This window comes from Archocentrus centrarchus, chromosome 10 (assembly GCF_007364275.1).
Source record: "Archocentrus centrarchus isolate MPI-CPG fArcCen1 chromosome 10, fArcCen1, whole genome shotgun sequence".
Classification (NCBI taxonomy): Eukaryota; Metazoa; Chordata; class Actinopteri; order Cichliformes; family Cichlidae; genus Archocentrus; species Archocentrus centrarchus.
The window spans coordinates 16,063,983-16,088,704 of record NC_044355.1 but is presented as its reverse complement, the minus strand read 5'-3'; the positions used below and the strand labels follow the sequence as shown (position 1 = coordinate 16,088,704).

The window sequence follows — 24,722 nt, the reverse complement described above, 5'->3', positions numbered from 1 at the left end:
TTAGTTTAGTTATTGTTTTAATCACCGTCTTCTAAACCTAATACGTTAATTTTACAACAACAACAATAATATTCCTGATATATGACTTTTCATTACAAAAAAAAATCATTAACGCATCTAAAAAATATACCTCACATGTAAAGTTTCTTCACTTCAGATCCACCGACAGCAACATTAGTAGTATGGTTGATATAGTCGCATGGCCACGTGTTGAATATTCAGTGCTTTTACCACAATATAAATACTTCTTTTCATCTTCACTTTTTTCACAATTGTTCTATATTTAAGAAAACTTGTTCTCCTTTTATGTCGGTCAGCTGAATTGTCTTATCCACCCTAAATCCTCTTACAAGTTTAAGATCTCAACATCACACTCTGTTACTGTTTTGTTTTGTTTTTTTAATATACAATGAGCCTAGACATTAAATACATTAAATTCTTGACAGCATTTTTTTAATCTGTATGATCTTACTCAGGATTTTGTAGGTTAATGTCATCGAATTTGCACATATTTGAGAGGAAGTTGTCCTCAAGATGAATTTTAGATGGTATTCTGCAGTTTTATGATGTGGACTCTTAGGGCCGCTGTTGACCAGACTGTTGAGGACTGAGACCATGTTTGTAGCAGAACCTCCCATGTTACATTACACAGCGGGAACACGAAGCACAGAGATCGAAGGTTTCGTATCGTGGAGGACAATTAAAAGAAGAAAGATTTCTATTTGTAACAAATTCGCTTTCACTGAGTGGAATTTAAATCTGAGATTTGACGTCGGAATTTATGGCTTCTGTTTTGTGGAATATAAGTTGACTGTGAATCCACGTTGGGTGGAAAATCTGAAAGAACAATGAATCGGCAAGTATTGCTGTATATCTGGCTCTTTTCTGTTGGTTCAGTTTTCGGGCAGGTCAGTTATTCTATTCCGGAGGAAATGTCTAGAGGCTCGTTAGTTGGAAATATAGCCCACGATTTAGGTTTAGAAATTAAACGTTTAATATCAGGAAAAGCTAAGATCTATACTAGAAATGGCGACCAGTACATCGAGCTGAACAGAGAAAGAGGAGTCCTCCTCGTCAAGGAGAGAATAGACAGAGAGGCGCTGTGTACAGAGACGGCGCTTTGTGCTTTACATATTCAGATCATTTTGGAGAATCCTATGGAATTTTACACTGTTACAGTCCAGATCACAGATATCAATGATAATGCACCAACATTTGAAAAAAGTGAAATGAAATTCAAAATTAGCGAATCAGCGAGTACAGGGGCAAAATTTGACCTAGAAAGGGCTGTGGATCTTGATGTTGGCATTAATGATCTCCAGAAGTACGAATTAAGACCAAGTGATAATTTTGTTCTAAAACTGCACAGTAACACGAATGGCCGCAAAAGCGTTGAGATGGTACTACAGAAGCCTTTAGACAGAGAGAAACAAGAGCAGGTATCTCTCATCCTAACCGCTGTAGATGGAGGAGAGCCACAGATGTCAGGGACAATGCAGATTCTCATTACAGTTTTAGACGCTAATGATAATGCTCCAGTTTTTACACAGCAGACATACAAAGCTACAGTCACTGAGAATTCACCTAAAGGAACTGTTATTGCTACTGTTACAGCCTCAGATGCAGATCAAGGCTCTAATAATAAAATAACATATTCAATCACAAATACATTAGACAATGTCAGGAAATTATTTCATATAAATGAGGAAAAGGGTGAAGTTTCATTAACTGAGAGCATTGATTTCGAAATGTCACGGAATTTTCAAATAAATCTGCGTGCTACTGACGATGGAGGACTAACAGACTCTTGTAAGTTGATTGTAGATGTTCTGGATGTTAACGACAATAAACCTGAAATTAACATAATGTCAAAGTCAACTGTGATATCAGAGGATGCTAAAGTCAGTACGGTCGTTACAATGATAAACACTGAGGACTTAGATTCAGGAGACAACGGGAACGTGAAATGCTTTATCAGCGAAAATGTTCCGTTTATTTTAAAATCATCAACAAGTAATTTTTACAGCTTAGTGACAGACAGCGATTTAGACAGAGAGAGAGCGTCTGAGTATAATATCACTGTGACCTGCTCTGATGAGGGAGTACCCTCCCTCTCGAGCAGCGTCATTCTCACCTTACAGATCTCAGATGTTAATGACAACGCGCCTGTCTTTGAGAGGACCTCATATGAGGCCTACATTGTAGAAAACAACACACCAGGTCTCTCTATATTCACAGTGAAAGCCACAGACACTGACTGGAACCAGAATGCCCGCGTTTCTTACATACTGGAAGACTCCTCCATTAACGGAGTGCCAGTCTCCTCATATGTGTCCGTTAGTGCTGATAGTGGAATCATCAGTGCAATGTGCACGTTTGATTACGAGCAGATCAAAGATTTCCAGTTCCACGTCAAAGCGCAGGATGGAGGCTCTCCTCCGCTCAGCAGCAACGTGACTGTGAAAATAATGATTCTGGATCAGAACGACAACCCACCTCAGGTTCTGTACCCAGTCCAGACGGGTGGCTCTCTGGTGGCTGAAATGGTGCCTCGTTCAGCAGATGTGGGCTATTTGGTGACCAAAGTGGTGGCTGTTGATGTGGACTCTGGACAGAACGCCTGGCTCTCCTATAAACTGCAGAAAGCCACAAACAGGGCGATGTTTGAAGTGGGCTTACAGAATGGAGAAATAAGAACTATCCGCCAAGTCACTGATAAAGATGCCGTGAAACAAAGACTGACTGTTATAGTGGAGGACAACGGGCAGCCCTCTCGTTCGGCTACAGTCATTGTTAACGTGGCGGTGGCGGACAGCTTCCCTGAAGTCCTGACGGAGTTCACTGATTATACACACGACAAGGAGTACAATGACAACCTGACTTTTTACTTAGTCTTGGCTCTGGCTGTTGTGTCCTTCCTCTTCATCACGTGTTTAGTGGTTATTATATCAGTGAAAATCTACAGGTGGAGACAGTCTCGCATCCTGTATCATTCCAACCTCCCTGTCATTCCATATTATCCACCACGTTACTCAGACACTCTGGGGACAGGGACTCTCCCCCATGTGTACAATTACGAGGTGTGCAGGACGACTGACTCCAGAAAAAGTGACTGTAAATTTGGCAGAGCTTTTAGTCCGAACGTGCTGATAATGGACCCCAGTTCTACAGGGACGATGCAGCGGATACAGAGTGAAAAGAGCATCCTGGATGAACCAGACTCTCCTCTAGAGGTGAGGTCCTGAAATATTGATGATAACCTATTTCTGTGAATATTTATGGGTTTAACTGCCCCATAGTAATTCATTAAAGAATATCAGAACCACATATTGTGGATAGCTCCTTTGATTGGGATTTAAAAGTCTCTTTTTGAAGTGTTGCTAAATTTCTGTAGGACAGATAGCAATTGTATTAAAATGCACTAAGAAGATATTGTAACAAATGGTTTGCAACCTGCTGCATGAGTGAAAAGAGCATCCTGGATGAACCAGACTCTCCTCTAGAGGTTAGACCGTTTTAACACAGTTGCATTGTATCCATTATGTTTTTAAATGTAAGATATAATGCTAAAATCTATTTGTTTTAAGAGACATGTTTCACTGTGGCACTAGGTTTTTATACTGGATTTTTCAAACCGACTTTTAACGTTTATGTAATTTTTTTATCACCACCCTCAAAATCTGATGCATTGGTTTCACAACAGCAGTCTAATGCGTGATAAATTACTTTTCATTTAAAAAAAAATCTTAAACATATCTAATGAGTGTTAATATACCTCATATGTTAATTAGTTTCACTTCAGAACCACGGACAGCAATAGTCGTCATAATTGTTGATATTGCCTCATGGCCACATGTTGAATATTCTGTCGTGTTTCCACCGTGTATAGACAATTTTTTTTGTTTTGTTCTGTTTTTTTGTAATAGTCACGTTGTTCCCCACAATTACCTGTACTTAAGAACACTTAAGCTTTTCCGATTAACTCCTTTTTCAGTCGGTCAGCTGGCTTGTCTTATGCACGCTAACTCTTCTTTGACCTTTAAAATCTCAATCTCACATTCTTTGTTACTGCATTTTTGGAAAATATACTGTTAGTGTGAGACTAGAGATTAAACACAATAAATTCCTGAGCGCATTTTTTTTAAATCTGTATGATATTACTCAGGATTTTGTAGGTTGATGTCAATATTTTTGCACACATTTGAGAGGAAGTTGTCCTGAAGATGTATTTTAGATGGTATTCTGCAGTTATATGGTGTGGACTCTTAGGGCCGCTGTTGACCAGACTGTGTTTGTAGCAGAACCTCCCACGTTACATTACACAGAGGGAACACGACGCACGGACCTCTAACGATTCAGATCGAGGAGGATAATTAAAAGAAGATTACTATTTGGGACAGATTTGCTTTCATTGACTGGAATTTAGATTTGATTTTTTACACTGATGTGTTGCTTTTGTTTTGTGGACTATATACTAACTGGGTATCCATGGTGTGCAGAAAAACTGACAGGACAATGAATCGGCAAGTACTGCTCTTTATCTATCTCCTTTCAGTTGACTCCGGTTTCGGGCAGGTCAGTTATTCTATTCCGGAGGAAATGTCTAGAGGCTCGTTAGTTGGAAATATAGCCCACGATTTAGGTTTAGAAATTAAACGTTTAATATCAGGAAAAGCTAAGATCTATACTAGAAATAGCGACCAGTACATCGAGCTGAACAGAGAAAGAGGAGTCCTCCTCGTCAAGGAGAGAATAGACAGAGAGGCGCTGTGTACAGAGACGGCGCTTTGTGCTTTAAATTTTCAGATCATTTTGGAGAATCCTATGGAATTTTACACTGTTACAGTCCAGATCACAGATATCAATGATAATGCACCAACATTTGAAAAAAGTGAAATGAAATTCAAAATTAGCGAATCAGCAACGACCGGATCCAGATTTCTACTAGAAAGGGCTGTGGATCTTGACGTCGGTATTAATGCGGTTCAAAACTATCAACTGACATCGACTGATAATTTTGTTCTGAAACTGCAAAGTAACGCTGATGGAAATAAAAATGTTGAGATGGTACTACAGAAGCCTTTAGACAGAGAGAAACAAGAGCAGATATCTCTCGTGTTAACCGCTGTAGATGGAGGAGAGCCACAGATGTCAGGAACAATGCAGATTCTCATTACAGTTTTAGACATTAATGATAATGCTCCAGTTTTTACACGGCAGACATACAAAGCTGCAGTCACTGAGAATTCACCTAAAGGAACTGTTATTGCTACTGTGACAGCCTCAGATGCTGATCAAGGCTCTAACGGGAAAATAACATATTCAATCACCAATACATTAGACAATGTCAGGAAAATGTTTGAAGTAAGCAGAGAAAAGGGCGACGTTTCCGTAATGGACAACATTGACTTCGAAAAGTCGAAACGCTTCCAAATAAATATAGGTGCGAGTGATGAGGGTGGACTCACGAATTCATGTAAATTAATTGTAGATGTTCTCGATGTAAATGACAATAAACCTGAAATCAACATAATGTCAAAGTCAACTGTGATATCAGAGGATGCTAAAGTCAGTACGGTCGTTACAATGATAAACACTGAGGACTTAGATTCAGGAGACAACGGGAACGTGAAATGCTTTATCAGCGAAAATGTTCCGTTTATGTTAAAATCATCAACAAATAATTTTTACAGCTTAATGACAGACAGCAATTTAGACAGAGAGAGAGCGTCCGAGTATAATATCACTGTGACCTGCTCTGATGAGGGAGTGCCCTCCCTCTCCAGCAGCGTCACTCTCACCTTACAGATCTCAGATGTTAATGACAACGCGCCTGTATTTGAGAGGACCTCGTATGAGGCCTACATTATAGAAAACAACACACCAGGTCTCTCTATATTTATAGTGAAAGCCACAGATGCTGACTGGAACCAGAATGCCCGCGTTTCTTACATACTGGAGGACTCCTCCGTTAACGGAGTGCCCGTCTCCTCATATGTGTCCGTTAGTGCTGATAGTGGAGTCATCCATGCAGTGCGCTCTTTTGATTACGAGCAGATCAAAGATTTCCAGTTCCGCGTCAAAGCGCAGGATGGAGGCTCTCCTCCGCTCAGCAGCAACGTGACTGTGAAAATAATGATTCAGGATCAGAACGACAACCCACCTCAGGTTCTGTACCCAGTCCAGACGGGTGGCTCTCTGGTGGCTGAAATGGTGCCTCGTTCAGCAGATGTGGGCTATCTGGTGACCAAAGTGGTGGCTGTTGATGTGGACTCTGGACAGAACGCCTGGCTCTCCTATAAACTGCAGAAAGCCACAGACAGGGCGCTGTTTGAAGTGGGCTTACAGAATGGAGAAATAAGAACTATCCGCCAAGTCACTGATAAAGATGCTGTCAAACAAAGACTGACTGTTATAGTGGAGGACAACGGGGAGCCCTCTCGTTCTGCTACAGTCATTGTTAACGTGGCGGTGGCGGACAGCTTCCCGGAAGTGCTGTCGGAGTTCACTGACTTCACGCATGACAAGGAGTACAATGACAACCTGACTTTTTACTTAGTCTTGGCTCTGGCTGTAGTTTCCTTCCTTTTCATCACGTGTTTAGTGGTTATTATATCAGTGAAAGTCTACAGGTGGAGACAGTCTCGCATCCTGTACCACTCAAGCCTCCCTGTCATTCCATATTATCCACCACGTTACTCAGACACTTTGGGGACAGGGACTCTCCCCCATGTGTACAATTACGAGGTGTGCAGGACGACTGACTCCAGAAAGAGTGACTGTAAGTTCGGCAGAGCTGGTAGTCAGAACGTGCTGATAATGGACCCCAGTTCTACAGGGACGATACAGCGGATACAAACTGAAAAGAGCATCCTGGATGAACCAGACTCTCCTCTAGAGGTCAGTTATAAATTTCGCTTCAGCATTTGTCGTATTTTGCTTCAAAATAATTTTGTTGCCTGGTCTGTTATTGACATTATCCCGACATTTTACAAAACCACCGATGGCATCTATATTTTACATTTTTAATCGCGGATGACTTTATACAGTCATAAAGGCACGTTACTTTACCTTGTTACTTTGTGCGCGAAGGTGGGCTTTATGTTGTTATACGTTAAACTTCTTCAATTCCGTTTTCTTGCACACCATTTTAATTGTAATTCTTTTGTCATTTTTATATCAAATATTGCTAAATGTAATCCCGTTCTGTCTATTCATCTAGTTTTCCTTTAAGATATGTTGTATTAAACTTGCTTCAAGATCGGTATCAGTAGTTTCAGTCATTAGTCTCACACTGTCGTGAGTCTCGACCAAATCCTCAGTGGTCAAAAATCACGGCTCTATTGTCCAGATAGAGCACAAACTTTCACTGAAAGTTTACACGTTGTTGATATATTTGCTGTTTTGTTTGTTTGTTTCCTTGCTTGCTTCCTTGCTTGCTTGTTTTGTTTTTATTTTTGTTTTTCTTAATGTGAAAGTAGCGTCACCCGGTCCTCTTGGTCGTCTAATATACTCTATTCATTTCAGGACCGCAGACAGCGACCTCATTTAACTTAACTGTACCCTTCCAGTCCTTAATTATATTCTTTGTTGTTGTTTGTTGTATGTTTGTTTTTGCAGGATTTTGAATTCAGGAAATTTGCTTCTTTTATGCTCTTTGTCTACTGTGGCCCCTTCACGGAATCGTTTTTATGATTGATGATTTTAAGAAAGATGAAACATTACATTTGGACCTAAACTATGCTGAAATGTTGACTCCGCACTGGAGAATAGGACTGTTATTGTTATTCTTGATTTATTGCATTTTTTGGAGTTAGACATTCCTGCTTGCAAGTCTTCTGAATAGCTGATGGTGGTTTTCTGCAGTTTTGCGTTATGAAGTCTTACGGCCGCTGTTGACCAGAGTGTCGGTGGCTGAGAGTAGGGTTGTAAAACCACAGCGCCTCCCATATACATCGACAAAACGAGGAAAGGGTGCCACGAGAAAGAGCGGACCTTCTGAATATGTAGAATATCTTCTTTTAAAGGCGGAAATCTCTAGACTTTACGTTCTGCTTTGAGGAGTATAAAGCCAGAAGACTGATGTTATACCCAGGAACTGGTTTAACTTAATAGAATATATTTTCAGATTGTGGAGCTTCGCTGAGAAAACACTGGCACAGAACAATGAAAGGGGCTGCGCTGTTGTGATTTGATCTCCTTTTCTTTGGCTCGGTAACTGGACAAGTCAGCTACACAATACCAGAAGAAATGACCAAAGGTTCGTTAGTCGGTAATATAGTGTGGCCGACCGACTGAGTGATCGCTCCCTTTTTCTCTCTCCTCTTGCTTGCTCTCTCTACGTGACGTCATACCACACCTGTGGTTGATTGCAAAGTGGCGTCCCTTAGGATAAAGGCATGCAGCTTGCGAGTTGGATTATTCCTCTGTTTAGTGTAAAGTGTGGAAGTAACAGAGCAGCCCGGTCGAATGGTGTTAATTCCTCGTGTGAATACGACAGGTAGGCGCTGCTTTAAACTGCTGTGGCTGTGTGTGTTTGTTCAAGCAGTTACTGATGTGCATTTAATTGCAGTGTAGCTGCTGGATATAGGAGCCTTGACTTTTAGCGTGGTGGTATATCTACAAACCTGCCTTTCCGGTAAGCTCACTTAAACTGCAATACGCCAGCCTTAAAAATGGTAATGGTTTCAGCATAATTGGTCACAAGATAATTTGTTTCTTGTAGGATTCCCGGCTTTGTAAAACCGCGTTATCGGCACCTGTTGCACTATAATATTCCTGCTGCGTGCTTCATCCATGACAGCAGTGATTTTCCCCTATCGCCAGCCTGCTGTTTTGCCTAATGAGGATTGTTTTGCCTAGCGACTTACCGTTTTAATGAAGGCTTCCTGTTCTGCCCTGAGACGGATGTTGTGACGCCTCGCTAACGGACTCGCATGCACCCAGGGCTGGACTGGTAATCGGGCGTACCGCCCGGTGGGCCGATCGTCCTCAGGGGCCGATGCTGTTGTACTTTTTTTTTTGTTTGTTTTTTTTTTGTTTCTTGTTTTTTGTTTTTTGTTTTTTGTTTTTTTTTTTTCAGAGACCGGCCCACAATTCAGAGGCGTGGCCCATTGGCCCATCTTCAATATAGACAGTGGATGGAACCAATCAGGATATAGGATGAAAGCGGCCCCACCCTTTCTCTGCGGGGTGCCCTGTAACTCCCGCTAGTAGTTTCAGTGTTGAGCGCGTGTGTTAAAGGAGAAACCGAAGCGGCAGAAAGGAGGTGCGGAGAAGTTACATGCGATGAAATTGAAGAGTGTCGCTGTAGATGCTACAAAAAGTGTAAAGATCACAGACATGTTCGCTGCTGTAGCCTCCACGTCCTCTGTAATAGCAATGCTCCAGCTATAGGCAGAGCCGGCCAGAGGCATAGGCGACATATGCGGCTGACCACCAGGGGGCCCCCAAGCTCACCCACATTTGTCATGAAACTTTTTTTGGTTTGTTTTAATTTTTTACAAATGCCAATTTCCTAAATGAAAGAAGAGACTATTCGGAGTGTCCAGATTTGTACATTTGTAACAACACTAATGAGTAGGCTACACTCTAATATTTCTGTCTCAGTGATGCTGAAAAGCTAATTCATGCATTTATTGCTTCTAAGTTGGAATATAGTAATTCATTATTATCAGGCTGTCCTAAAAGCTCCCTGAAAAGCCTTTAGCTGATCCAAAATGCTGCAGCTAGAGTACTGACAGGGACTAAAAAGAGCAGATTTCTCACATATTGGCTTCTCTTCATTGGTTCATAGTACCGTATCACCTGAACAGAGCAGTTCGCTCTCAGACTGCTGGCTTACTTGTGGTTCCTAGAATAATTATGAGTAGAATGGGAGGCAGAGCCTTCAGCTTTCAGGTCCCCCTTCTGTGGAACCAGCTTGGATTCAGGAGACAGACACCCTCTCTATTTTTAAGATTAGTATGACTGTTTTCTCTGTAATTGTTGTAGGGTCTTTACCTTACAGTATAAAGTGCCTTGAGGTGCCTATTTTTTTGAGTTGGCGCTGTATAAATTGAATTGAAAAGGCTGAAACAGTAATGCTGGAGGGTTAAAGTTGATTAATTTTTTTTAGGATGCATAACGGTTAAGTTCAGGGGACAATGAAGTGGTGCGAAGGGGGCCCCAAATCAAATGTTGCTTAGGGCCCCTTCAAGGATTGGGCCGGCTCTGCTGTAGGTGAAGACGCCAGCAGCGGACAGGGAGAGGAGCAGCCAGAGATGCAGGCTTTGGAAACTGAGGGACAGAGTGAGCGGGAAAGTGTAGTACGTCCGCAGGTAAGGTTAGGATAATACAGGGACTTTGAGGTGATGGAGGTAACGTTAGTGCTATTACATGAGAATGATGAGCAATGGCGATTGATTAGTATCAATATTATTGGTATTTGCATACTTCTCAAAATCTGGCAGCCACGGCACGTTAATCTGATAAAATGGCAAACAGTCAAGGCTGAGAAGTGTTGGATCAGCAGCAAGTGTTTATTTTAGGTTATATCATAGCATTTTAGATATTTAGGTTAAAGGTGTGTTGAAAGGCTGCACAGTAGTTTGAATTTGTAGCCTCTATGCTGGTTACACATGTTTTTAAAAAGCACTCAAACAGGTGAAATGACAGATTTTTAAAAAGCTAAATGATAAGTAAAAGCTTTGTAATTTAAGCATTACTAAAAAAGTATGAGTATTATTAGCAAAAGGAATGCCCACATTGAATAAGAGTAAGACAGTGTCAAATGCTTTTAAGACATAGTTGCGGCCTGGCTAAGCCAAAAATGCCAGGGCCGAATTTTTTTTTTTTTTTTTTTTTTTTTTTTTTTTTTTTTTTTTTTTTTTCTTTGTCCCAGTCCAGCCCTGCATCCACCTGGATTAAGTAGATCACCCCGGTTTGACACATTATACTGGAACTGACTGTGATGTAGTGGTGGTATCGACTCTAGCTTGGCTTTTACCTTTTTGGTTCTTCTATTTTTGTTTGTTGTTTTGAGGTTGATTGAGCACTTACTATTGCAGTTTTATTTCTGATTTTATGCTTATTTGTTAATAAAGAAATTGTGTTAAGCCAGAACCATATCTCTGTCCCAGTGTATAATTTCGAACCTGTGCATTTATTAAGGTGTTTTTATTTCTACACGTGAAATTAATACTTTCCGGAGGGTGAAATTCCCTCCGGTGGCGTTGTCCCAGCAATTCACTGAAACAACAAAAAAAGGCCTTGACCACATCGTCACAATAGCACAGGATTTGGGTTTACAAATCAGCCGTCTGACTTCAGGTAAGGCTCAAATTTATACCCGAGACAGCGACCAGTACATTGAGCTGAACAGGGAAAGAGGAGCCGCCCTCGTTAAAGAGACGATCGACAGAGAAGCGCTATGCAGACAGACGATGCCGTGTGCCTTACATTTTCAGATCATTTTGGAGAATCCAATGGAATTTTATAGTGTTACAGTTCAAATCACAGATATTAATGATAATGCACCCACCTTTGAGAAAAAGGAAATAGAATTTAAAATTAGTGAGTCAGCGGTAATTGGGGCAAAATTTGTTCTGAAAAGGGCTGTGGTTCTTGATGATGGCACCAATGACCTTCAAAGGTACGAACTGAAACCAACCGAGAATTTTTCCCTGAAACTGCACAGGAACGCAGATGGCAATAAAAACATTGAGATGGTACTGCAGAAGCCTTTAGACGGAGAGAAACAAGAACAGATATATCTCGTACTAACAGCTGTAGATGGAGGAGAGCCTCAGATGTCAGGAACAATGCAGATTCTCGTTACAGTTTTAGACGCTAATGATAATGCTCCAGTTTTTACACAGCAAACATACAAAGCTACAGTCACTGAGATTCACAGGGCTTCTCCTAAAGCAGGGGTCAGCAACCCGTAATCTGGAAAGAGCCATTTGAACCCGGTTTACACGGAAAAGCCGCAAATACTGGCGGAAGCCGGTAGCGGTTACCGCGAATGACGCATATATTGAGAAACTAAAATAAATAAAATGATTTTAATATTTCAAGATCAAACTGATGTTCCATTTTAAAACTACAACAAAAACCTAACTGACAAAAATAAAATGCACTTCAACTGGATACTTTTAATTTACTTCCGCGAGGCGCAGGTTGCTGACCCCTGACCTAAAGGAACAGTTGTTGCTACTGTTACAGCCTCAGATGCAGATCAAGGCTCTAATAATAAAATAACATATTCAATCACAAATACATTAGACAATGTCAGGAATGTCTTCATGATAAACAAGGAGACTGGAGAAGTGACTTTGATTGGTAACATTGACTTTGAAGAGTCACGAAGTTTTCAAATAAATTTGCTTGCTAGGGAGGACTCACTGACTCTTGTAGGGTTATTGATGATCAGGATGTGAATGATAAGCCTGAAATTAAAATAATGACAGTCAACTGTGATTTCAGAGAATGCTAAACTCAGTACGGTCGTTATGATAAATATTGAGGACAACGAAAATGGAAAAGTTCATTGCTCAGTTAGTGATAGTGTACCTTTCGTGTTAAGAATATCAGCAAATTTTTATAACTTAATAACAGACCGTGATTTAGACATAGAGAGAGCCTCTGAGTATAATATCACTGTGACCTGCTCTGATGAGGGAGTGCCCTCCCTCTCCAGCAGCGTCATTCTCACCTTACAGATTTCAGATGTGAATGACAACGCGCCTGTATTTGCGAGGACCTCATATGAGGCCTACATTGTAGAAAACAACACACCAGGTTTCTCTATTTTCACAGTGAAAGCCACAGACACTGACTTGAACCAGAATGCCCGTGTTTCTTACATACTGGAGGACTCCTCCATTAGCGGAGTGCCCGTCTCCTCATATGTGTCTGTTAGTGCTGATAGTAGAGTCATCCATGTGTTGTGCCCTTAAACAAGGGGAATAGTGACAGATAAATGAAGAGGTCGACACGCCGCTCTTGCCTTCACTCGTCTGTATTGAGTGAGGGAAAGGGACGCGCGGTTTCCCCTACTGAAATCCTAAGGCATTACCAGTGGATCAGTGCACAATCAATTCAGGCAAAACACTTACTCCCCAGCTCTGCATTTCTACACAGCAACACAGTCAAAAGAATAATAAAATGTTGTGAGGTAAACGGAACAAAATTATAAAACTAAACAGAATCAAATTTCTTGTCCTCTACATATTCCCCCTCAAAAATAGATGTTGTCCCCAACATCCTGACAGTTAATCTTAAACACAAATATGGGGTTACTTATAACAATGGCATGAAGAAACATGCATTAAACCACAGTATACTATAATTGCTGTTGTACCTTATTACTCTACAAATATCGTTTCACAGGCTGGAACTCTTTTCATACATTCTTTTTAGGATGGGTTAACAACCCGAGTCTTTCAGCGTTCTCTGATGGTCTGCATGAATTACAGTGTCCATTCAGTTAGACACAGGTAACAGTCTGCAGGTGACTTGTGACAAAGTCCTGTTAGTGCAGCATGTCTAAAGCAGCAACAGTCTCAATTGATAAAAGACCATGACAGAGTTTTAAGTGACTGTGGCCATGTGGTGTGCTTTGCATATGTGTTAAGCTGAAGGCATAATGTATGAATCTCCTTTATGTTCAACAGTCCATTTGAATGTGAATTCTGTGTTAAACAGTCCATTTGCTCTGACTTGAGTGAGATGTATGTGCATTAACGCAGTTCAGTAGCGTGTTTTGTATGTGATCAGTTTCTTTCTCTGTCCATCAGCGGTAGCGGTAGTATACCTCCGAAGTGCGTGTCCACGGCACCGTAGAGTGTGAATGATGTGGTAGTGTTCTCATGTTATAACAAGCTGGTGAGCCAAGCCGATCATAAGTGAAGATCTTTGGTGGCTTATGCTGTCTGCTCGGTCGCTGAGGCTCTTGCTCACTAGTCCTGCTGCATTCACTTGGGGCAGGCGAAGGGACAAGATCCTCCACTTCTGTTTCCCCAGCACAACTTCCCTCCTGGCCAGGAAAGTCCTCACACTGGTCCACTGCTCCCTGCTGCCTCTCTGTCCCAGACACTATCTCCTTTGCTTGGAGGTGCTCAGCTGGCCCATCAGCACTCACAGGATTCAGCATCTGATGATGGCGTGGCTGGGATGGCTGTTGAGGTGACACTGGATAGTATTCATCATCGTCATCCTCTTCCTCTGACTGTTCAACCTCCTCACTTGTCTCTACAGCTTTTTTTCTTGTTTGTGGTCTCACTTCTATCTCAATCGGCAAATGGTCACATGGTAAGAGAAGATTGCGATGCAATATTCTTGATCATCCTTTTGCCTTCTCAGGTCTGAGTTCATAAACTGGGATATCTTTGCTGACCTGACGGACAACTGTGTGAACTGTATCCTCCCAGTGGTTCCTCAGCTTGCCTGGACCTCCTCGAGGCGTCATGTTCCTGACCAAAACACGATCACCTGGCTGTAATACTGAGCTTTTCACCTTACTGTCGTAATGCCTTTTGCTTCTCATGGCTGTTTTGTGAGTGTTTTCTCTGGTTATCTCATATGCTTCTTCCATGCCCTGTTTCCACTTTTCCATGTAGTCATGGTGATTGCTGTCTCCTTGTTCTGATGTCAAACTGAACAGCATGTCGACTGGCAATCGTGGGGAGCGTCCATATAACAAGTAAAAAGGAGAAAATCCAGTTACCTCGCTCCTGGTACAGTTGTAGGCATAGATCAGTTTGTTAAGTGAATCCTTCCAGTTTGTTTTCTGTCTCTCTGAGAGTGTCTTTAACATCTGGAGTAGCGTCCTATTAAACCACTCCACTTGTCTGTTCCCTTGGGGATGATAGGGAGTAGTTCTGGAGCCAGCAATCCCACAGTAGTTTTTCAGTTGTGCAAACAGCTGACTTTCAAACTCAGCGCCCTGGTCATGATGGATTCGTGCCGGGAAGCCAAATCTTAGAGCATAGTCATTAAAGATTTTGTCCGCTGCTGTTTTACCTGATTTGGAAGTTGTGGCATACGCCTGGGCAAAGCGTGTAAAGTGGTCAATAATTACAAGGATGTATTCATAACCGCCCTTGCACTTATCAAGGTGTAGGAAATCAATAGAGACAAGTTCAAATGGGTGAGTAGTGACAATATTAGTCAGTGGTGCTCTGCTCTCATGACATGGTTTCTTCTGTTTTATGCAAAAACATCTCCTCGAAACATAATCCTCTACTTCTCGCTGCATATAGGGCCAGAAGAACCGGTCCCGTATCAGTGACATTGTCCTTTCTACACCCTGATGGCCCATTTCATTGTGCAGCTCCTTTAATACTGTATTTTTGTGTTTTTCTGGTAAGACTAGCTGTTTTCTGTTTGCTGTTCTCCTGTGCAAAACTCCGTTCTCACCCATCTCCAATTTGTCCCATTCTCTTCGAAGACAGAGGGTCTGAGGGCTAAGTTGCTTCAGCCCTGAGCTTGATGGTTTTTGCTCTGTTAGTTTACACTGAATCACAGGTCCAATTGTTAGATCATGTCTCTGGTCCTGTTTGATTTGATCTTTTGTGAGTGGAATGACAGAGACATCTGTGGCCATGGCTGCACACTTGAATGAGACACCCATGGACCATGACACACTGGATTCTCCCTGTCCTTCCACTGCTTGTGTGGCTGCTCCAATCACATCATATGCCATTTCCTGCGTGCATGCTTCCATAAATGTTTCCATATCTACAGGCATCCTGGACAGACTGTCTGCATCCACGTTTTCCTTACCAGGGTGATATTTAATGCTACCCATCTGCATCCTGTTGCATTCAATTTGACACTGGATAGTACATAGGTAAGTGGGTTATTGTCGGAGTACACTGTAAAGAATGGCGCATAATATAGGTAATCGCGGAATTTCTCTGTGATCGCCCATTTAAGAGCTAAAAACTCTAACTTGCCTGAATGCAAATGGTAATTTTTCTCAGCTGGAGTTAAAGTACGAGAACCATAAGCAATCACACGAAGCTTCCCATTCTGTTTTTGGTACAGCACAGCACCTAGTCCTTGATTTGATGCATCAGTATGGAGAACGAATGGCTGTGAAAACTCTGGAAAGCCTAAAACAGGAGGCTGAGTTAGACAGTCTATTATCTGTTCCAGCGCTGACTGATGCAAGTCGGTCCACTGAATAGGTGTACATGAAGAGACACTCCTATTAATCCGTTTCATTTGCCACTTTGGTCTTTTGTTTTGCTGGGTGTCAATGTCTCCGGGTCCCTTGAGCAGGTCATACAGAGGATTCGCAATCCGTGCAAAATCCTTGATGTATTGCCTGTAATAACTTAATAGTCCTAACATTGCTCTTAATTCACCAATAGTACCTGGCTGTTTGCTTTTCAAAGCTGTGACTGCAGCAGTATCAGCTGGATCTATCCTGCTTTCCTCAGCTGAAACAATCCTGCCAAGGTACCGTACTTCTGCTTTAAATAGGTCACACTTCCTTGGTTTTAATTTGATTCCATGCTCCCTCAGTCGTCGCAGTACCTTCCTGACATCCTCAACGTGATCCTCAAATGTTCTGCTGAACACTAGGACATCATCAAGGTAAGGCACACATATCTCATCCCTTAATCCCTCTAAGCACTCCTCCATGCAGCGCTGAAATGCTGCAGGGGCGTTCATCAGTCCAAATGGGATTCTGACCCATTCATACAACCCCCAGGGGGTCACAAAAGCTGTTAGATGTTTGCTGTCTTTGCCCATGAACCCCTGGTGGTATGCCTTACCCTGGTCCAGCAGTGAAAAGAGCGTGTTTCCGCCCAAATTGTCCATAATGTCCTGTACTCTGGGGATGGGATGACGATCTGGGTGAGTTTTCCTATTGAGCTCCCTGTAATCAATGCATAAACGCAGCGTACCATCTTTTTTTCTCACACAGACTACAGGGGAGGAGTAAGATGAAGTGGATTTTTCCACCCACCCCTGGGCTATCAGGTCCTGTAGGTAGTTTTTCATCTCCTGATACAAGGGCTTTGGTACAGAGCGATATGTCCGTGTCACTGGGTCATTATTTTTTGCAGGTTTTCCACACAGCCTATGTCATCATCAGACCTAGAGAATGACTGTGATTCTTTTCTTAACATCTGACTGACAGCTTGTTTTTGATATTCATTCAGGTGAGTCAGATCAACAGGTGGATTCCATTGTTCAGTGGTAGGTATTCTCTCACTGGGGTTCTTAGCCTGAACGTGGTGGACTGATGCAGTGGGCAGGCAGTCAGTTTTGAATATATTAGCAGGATATATTGATCCAATGGGCTGCACAGTTCCAATAGCAGTCCTGCTTGGCAGTACGATGTCATGGCTGGTGGGATTTTGTACACTGACAACAATTTTTGGTGTCATTCTGGCCTTCACTGATACAAGGGTGTCACAAAACTCGAGTCCTTCAGGCCACTGTGGGTTCTCATGAGGTTCAAAGATCAGATTCTTATCTTCCTTGAAAGGTGGAGCTTGCACTCGACACTCGATTTGGATGGAGCTGTGTTTAGGCACGCTGACTCTCTCATTTGTTGTTCTTACTCTGTGCTCACATGGCTGTCCCACCCTCACTGCATTAACAAAGGCTCTTGTTCTATTCTTTCTAAGGTGAGGGAAAGCTACCTTTACTGTTTTCATTAGCTTCTCTTTGTTTCTGTCTTTCGTCTGGTCCTGTACATTGTTCACTAGGTGCCAAATCACATTGAAACCAATTATGGGACACGACTGTTGGTTGCCTTTTAATACTAACATGGGTGTTAACAACTCATCATCATTAGCAGTAAGTTTGAAACTCACCTCAAGCCAACCAATATATGGCATTTCTGTTCCATTAGCTGCCTCGAGTTGCAGTGGCTCAAGAGGATTGACTAGTTCTGCTATATCCCTCAGCTTAACATCAGGCAAATGGCTCTGCTTCCAGGCCTCATCTATAGCACAGATTTGTGAACCTGTGTCCCAAAGTGCCTGATATCTTTGGTTGTGCAGAAAGCACTTAATGAGACATTTCTCTCCTACTAACTTCCTTACAGTGGGTGTCATCACTGAATTACCAATTTTCCTGTATTTTAGTTTCTGACCTGATGGGGTTTCCTGTTTTTTAATGCCCGAGCATGTGTTTGGTCTACAACATTTTCTGTGTGCTGACCAGTGCCTTTCTTGGCATTTTTTCGAGCAGTACAGTGTTATTTTACAAACAGAACAACATTTCAATTTCGTACTCTCTTCCCTTCCCTCACAGTTAGCACAAAACTGGGACTTATCTATGCTGTCGGCTGCCCCTTGTCCCGTAGGAGCAGTCTGTCTTAGTTTAAATGGCTCTCTCTCTCTAGTAGATTTTGTCAGTCTTGGTGCTTTACAACCTTCCCGGAAATGCTCACTGCTCCCACACCTAAAACAGTGTTGACAGTATTCCTCACCTGACTGCACACAAGCAAAACACCTGGGGCGGTTGCGTGGTGCTGGATAGTATTGCTGGGGTGCAAACCTTTGTTGAAACTGTGCTGTTCTCCTCACATGTCTAAGCCCGTGTGCTGAGTGGTATTGCGATGCTACTGCTGGTGGTAAAACTGCATACAATTTTGTTCAGCTTCAATGGTGACAGGCTGCAGGGGTGCAGGAGTTGACTTTTGAATAGTTTCTCTGATCTGGGAAACCTCGGCCCTCAAGTCTTTCAGCAGCACCATATCAGCACGCATTTCTTTTATTTCCGAGAGGAGATCAGGGGGTACAGTGGCTGCTCTTTCTTGAACTGTGCTTTTATGTTCCACTGGGGAGTTGCTGGATTGGACAGTATTTACAGTTGTTACTCGTGATGGAGCTGCATGTTTCTTTTTGTTTTGCCTCTTTCTCATTGGCGACTGCAATATTCACTTTCTCCAGCAACAACTCATCTGACGTATTTATCTGCAGTAGGTAAGGCTGCAGGTCACTTTTAATATCGTCATTTTGAAGACCAGTCAGGACAGTATGCATGAAAACACTCTGAACAAGTGCTGGATAATATTTCAGACTTAATTCGACTTCCTGAGCTGCAAACAGGATTTTCTGTCTCAAATCCATGGCTCTGATTAGGAAATTTTGGGGTGTCTCTTTATTACCCTGGACCTCGGAGGTGAGTTGCTTATATAACTCTGTGGCACTTTTCTCCTGGTAGTGAGACCTGAGGATTCTCCTGAGGGCAGGCAATGTTAGATTCTCTTTCCCTTCAAGATAACTCCGTAGCTGCAGGCCTGGTGTAATAGCACGAATTACAGCATCAGTGATTTCTGACTCTGGGTAGCCTTTATTGAGCTCATTTTCAATTTGCCTAGCCAGACTGGAAAATGTGAGCCTATCTTATTGTCCAGGCTCTCCTATTTGGCCTGATATCTTAAAGTCTTTGCGCCACATAGAGCCATTTGGGGGTGTCAAAACAATGTTTTTTACTGGGGTGCAAGGAATTGTGGTGGGATTCATGCTATTCCTCACTGGGTCATGCATTTCGCCCTCTTGTGGCTGTTGAAACAACCTTAATGTCTCGACTGCTCTCTGGATGATCTGTTGTTCCTGGGTGGTTTGATCCAGAATCTCACTTGCAATTGGTTGTTTATTCATTTGTATGTTGCTTATAATGTCCTGAATATCAAGAAGCGCTGACATGCCTTCATCTTCTAGGGTAGCCAACTCTGCCCGTTCAAGGTGCTTTACTACAAGTGACACTAACTGGCTGCGTGTTTTATTAGTCTCACACTCTTTTTCTGGTCCTGAAATTTGAAGTGCATCACATAATTTAATCAGCTGCTCTACGGTCAGTTGGTACAGCGTTCCTTTAATTTCCAGCTGTAGCTTCTCTAACTCTGACTCCATGTTACCAGGTTTAGTTGGTTTTATTGCCCCCCTAGTGGTCACTCCGCTCACGTTGCCTAGCGACACCTCCTTTGTCACTGCACGAAAAGAGGCATATCCGTCCCCGTATACTGACGCGGGCGCACCTAGTTATCGTCAGCATACGGGGCAGCGCATATTCGTTTGCCTGAGACGGATATGGTCGTTTACGTACCACTAGAATCAGCGGGGGGGGGGGGGGTAGAGGTATGGGGGGAGCCGGCAGGCGCGAGGTGTTAACGACTCCACTTTACATATGAATAGCAGCGCCTCAAGCCGAAGCAGCGGCAAGAGACCCACGTGGCTTCTCAGTCATTGGATGATAACAATGACATCACAATTCAGTATTCACATGTGATTGGTTAGTAGATCTGTCCCCCCATTGGCCTTTATAAAGACAGGCCTGGGTAAGCCCTCCCTAATAAATAATAACCCAGTAATAAAAATTATTTTTAATTATTATTTCTGTGATATACCTTGTATGTTATGTTGTATTCATGCCATGCTAATAACCTCAACTAAAAGGAATTCAATTACGAGAAACAAACTGTGAGGCACAAGTTTGAATATTTTTTTTTTGTTTTATTTATAAAGCAATATGCACACACACACACACACACACACACACACACACACACACACACACACACGATCTATATAAATAAAGAAAACAAAAACATTATGACATATAATGCTTTGCTACTTCTGGGCCATGTGGTGGTGGCTTTCTCTCAGAGCATGGTCCAGCATACAAACACTTATGGTGCACAGTGTTGTATTTAGGGTGAGCTTCTAGTCTGTCTTGCAGTTTGGCTCAGAGGTCACTGAGCTCCTGGCTGGGGAAGCTTGGGGGTCTTAATCCAGCCCGATACGCCCTCTGAGACGCCATCCTCCTCATCCAACATGAGGTCAGTGGTGACACCGTCCCAGAAGGCAACCTCCTTCACTGCCAGGTCACTCGTCCTCGCCTCCAGCAGCTGTTGACACAGAGCACACATTGTCATTATGAAACTATATGAAATATTGTGAAAAATCAGGAAACTACACTGAAAGTTTGAGTCTCTTGACTTTGAATGTACACATAGCAGATAAGACCCTGAATGCAAAAAAAAAAAAAAATTAATCAGCCAATCTTTGTCATCAGAAACAATGGTTATGTGACAAAGTACCAACTCCTGCATCCTGTGAATAAAAGACAAATGAACAAGTACTTTGAAAAAATTTAACACTGATAAAAGTACTTCAGTGATTTTGGTCATTAACCCTTGAGGCACCTTTAAACTGATTATACGCTTTTTATCTTTTAGGTCCCAAAATGTTACAGCTGCTGAAACTATAAACATTCAATGTCAATTATTTTCACAGTGGTGGGCCGTCAGGGCCTGCAAGGCCTTCTCTGCTGGCCTAAAAAATATCTGAATCACAGACTGATGTTAATTATATCCTGTCCATCAATACTTGTTAAATTATTCGAAATGGTTTGTACGGTTCCTTTCACAGCTTTTCCTGTGGTCGCGCTGTTTCCAGATGTGTATTTTCATATTAAAGCATTTAACCAATCACATTTCAGCCATAATTTGTTGCCAGGGTCAAAGAAATCTGCCTGGAGGCCTTCATAATCAGTTCTGCGGGCCCCGTAGTACAAAAATAAGTGTCGATCAAACCGTTTGATCAACCAATCAGATTATGAGTTGGCAACACCGAGGCCCTCTAGCAGGCGTACGGTAACGGCAGCATATTCATACACTTTGATTGGATAGTCAGTGTACTAGCCAGAGCTAGCAAACTGCATCTGTAGCCAGCTGCACAAGCAAAAATATGGTTGTGTTGATTTTATAGCTATTTTGTCAACCCACAATGGCTGAAGGAGGAGAAGAAATGGATTTGGTTGCAGACTTATTGCCAAAGCCAAGACGGACTTTTCAAGAAAAGCTGGACATCATTAAGAAAGGTCGGGCAACTCCGAAGCTAGCAAGCCTGTCACAACCGGGAAAAGGATGTGTCCACCACTTTCAGTCCACTAATTACGAGCGGTACCACTGGCTCACAGGCCCCGAGGAACACTGCAAATTGTATTGCTGGGAGTGCTTGTTGTTTGCCACTGATCGACATGGTGTTTGGAGCCACACTGGGTTTGTAAATTTGACTTGCCTAACCAAGGCAGCAACGAGACACCAAAGCACTGCCGGACACTTACAAGCAAAACATTCGGGGACACCAGAGCGGATCAGCTGAGCGAGCAAGTGCGCAGGGAAGCGGAGCTCCACGACGTAAAGGTGAAGAATAATAGGGAAATCTTAAAGAGACTGTTAGATTGGCTTTTTTTGGGGGGGGGGGCAAGCAGGAACTTTCATTTCGGGGTCACGATGACTAAAATGTTTCTCTTAATAATAATTTTATGAGGTTGTTATCAATGCATTTTTATATGTGTCGCAGCTGTAGCGGCAGTAAAAGGAGACTTGTGCACCTTGGGTTTGTTTCTTCGGTAAATGCTTTTATTCTGGCTACATGAGCTTTCAATCTGCGATGCAACAGCTCTTTCTACTGCATTTCTGCATAAAAAGATGTTTTTATTGCCATAAAATAGTTATTGAGGGTGGAGTGATTCAGGCGGATCACTACTGAAGGCCTAGGTGTGAAATGCACGACCGCCACTGCTTTTTATATACATTTTGGGTTGTTCAGAAGAAGCCAGATTTTATATAAAGTTAAAAAAAACAATAAGTAATATTTTCCAAAAATAAAACTGCATTTCCAAGCTAACTACACAAATACAGCAGACCAACAAAACAATCCAATACGTCTTACCGGCTTCCTTCTTGCACGACACCGGGCAGGATTTTTAATGGCTGCCGCCTTTTCCGGACCGTGAGGCTGACTGTAGCGGAAGTTCGGCGAACCGTCTGTAGGTTTTTCAAGAAGCTGAAAAACATTTTTGTACATTGTAAATAAACACAGTGTAAACATAGTGCATACATAAACAATATTCAGGCAAAAAAAGATACTTACACACAATTATATCACTGTCCACGCATTAGAAACCCACTCGCGTTGCGAGGCGAACAGTCTGTGGAAAAAAACGTGAAAATAAATAAGAGTAAAAACATTTTAAGTTCTTCTCTCCTCCACACATTGAATACTGCTGCTTTGTTTCTGATTCTTACCTCTGCAGAGGATCATACCAGCTTTTATTGGATTCAGAGTTGTGCAGGCCGCGAACTGCTTCCTGTAAGATGAAATAAAAATAAGAAACCAAATCACAATACGTCTGTCAGCTTACTGTGACCATTCCTCCACTTTTAGTATTTTTGTTTTAGAAACGACCAAGTCTTACCGCAGTTTTCGGATCGTGCTGCCGTCTTTTCCTCGAGTCCTTCTGTAGGTGAGGCTTTGTTAGAGTCCAAAGCATCGAGTCTAAACAATAGACGCCATCTTGTCTTTCAGTCGTGCTCGTACAAACTTGAGTAACTGAGTCGATAACCCACTCACTGCAGCCAGCAGTGTCTTCTCGTCTGCAGCGGGGCTGGTTGAGGCTGGCCGGTAGAGAGGCCCGCTTTCACCGGGAGCTTCTGGGGTGTTGAAATATAGACGACGTCCTCCATTGTCGTACCGGTGTTACGTCGAGCCGCGTTTCCCCATCAGATACGGTTTCCCCAGCGTCTCTGCGCCGCCCACGCGGCAAAAAACGCGCGTGCTTGTTCAGCGCTCGTAACCAGCGCACCGTGCTTGCGCCGCAAGAAAACTACGGACACCGTGAAAGCTCAAACAACGTGTTTCGGCGAAGTTGTCCCACTTTTTGCAAATGCGCTCCCATCAGATACGTGCGCGCTCTCTCTCTCTCTCTATGTTTAGATGTTTATCGATAGATAGATAGATACTCCATATAGCCCATGCGGATAGCTCTATATAACCCAAAACTGGGTAAACACATCTTGATAGCCTAATAACAGCCATCAGAAACCGTTCCCCCTGTGTAAAACTGGGGGAACGCATTCTGATGGCTGTCACTGAGCCTTCAGGATGCGTTCCCCCAGTTTAACACAGGGGGAACGGTTTCTGATGGCTGTTATTAGGCTATCAAGATGTGTTTACCCAGTTTTGGGTTATATAGAGCTATCCGCATGGGCTATATGGAGTATCTATCTATCTATCGATAAACATCTAAACATAGAGAGAGAGAGAGAGAGCGCACGTATCTGATGGGAGCGCATTTGCAAAAAGTGGGACAACTTCGCCGAAACACGTTGTTTGAGCTTTCACGGTGTCCGTAGTTCTCTTGCGGCTCAAGCACGGCGGTGTGGTTACGAGCGCTGAACAAGCACGCGCGATTTTTGCCGCGTGGGCGGCGCAGAGACGCTGGGGAAACCGTATCTGATGGGGAAACGCGGCTCGACGTAACACCGGGAAAGCAGCGTAGACAAAAACCGCCATTCAGTTTGAACGGAAGAGAAGGAAGGCACTGATTGGTCCTACAGACCTTCAGCGTGATCCCGCAGGTGATCTGTATTGTCCAATCACAGGCGAGGAAGCTGCCACACGGAAATTAAATTCATTTCATTTCAAGTGAATTCAATTTTATTTATATAGCAGCAAATCACAACAAACAGTCGCCTCAAGGCGCTTTGTATTGTGGATAAAGACCCAACAATAATACAGAGAAAACCCAACAGTCAAAATGACCCCCTATGAGCTGGAAGATGTGTTGTTCACACATCCACTGTCTGTTTAAGCAGGACAACTGAGAAGGTGATTGTTGCATTAAAATTTTCCTTATTTTTTTATTTATTTACCTTTTTACATTTACATTTTTCTCATGAAGGTTTTGCTGATATCTCTTAT

At 42.6% G+C, this 24,722-nt stretch overlaps 2 protein-coding genes across 24 annotated transcripts in view; both read left to right on the top strand.

Annotated features, from left to right (window-relative positions):
• The window catches only part of LOC115786625 (protocadherin gamma-C5-like), a 365,072-nt gene that overhangs the window by 235,998 nt on the left and 104,352 nt on the right, over nucleotides 1–24,722 (top strand). For 2 of the 23 annotated variants that reach the window (XM_030738907.1, XM_030738882.1), the window contains exon 1: nucleotides 4,459–6,900. The exons of the other annotated variants lie outside the window; for them this stretch is intronic. In XM_030738907.1, the coding sequence (XP_030594767.1) occupies nucleotides 4,489–6,900 (2,412 nt within the window). In that variant the 5' untranslated portion in view covers nucleotides 4,459–4,488. Of the gene's footprint in view, nucleotides 1–4,458; nucleotides 6,901–24,722 lie in introns of those variants that run through there. 23 annotated transcript variants of the gene reach the window in all.
• LOC115786636 (protocadherin beta-16-like) lies at nucleotides 588–3,245 on the top strand. Its single transcript, XM_030738932.1, has one exon. The coding sequence runs from the start codon at nucleotides 849–851 to the stop codon at nucleotides 3,243–3,245; it is 2,397 nt and encodes a 798-aa protein (XP_030594792.1). The 5' UTR covers nucleotides 588–848.

Excerpts from the sequence above, each read along its gene's own strand:
- LOC115786636 (XM_030738932.1), top strand. The coding sequence starts at position 849 with ATGAATCGGCAAGTATTGCTGTATATCTGGCTCTTTTCTGTTGGTTCA.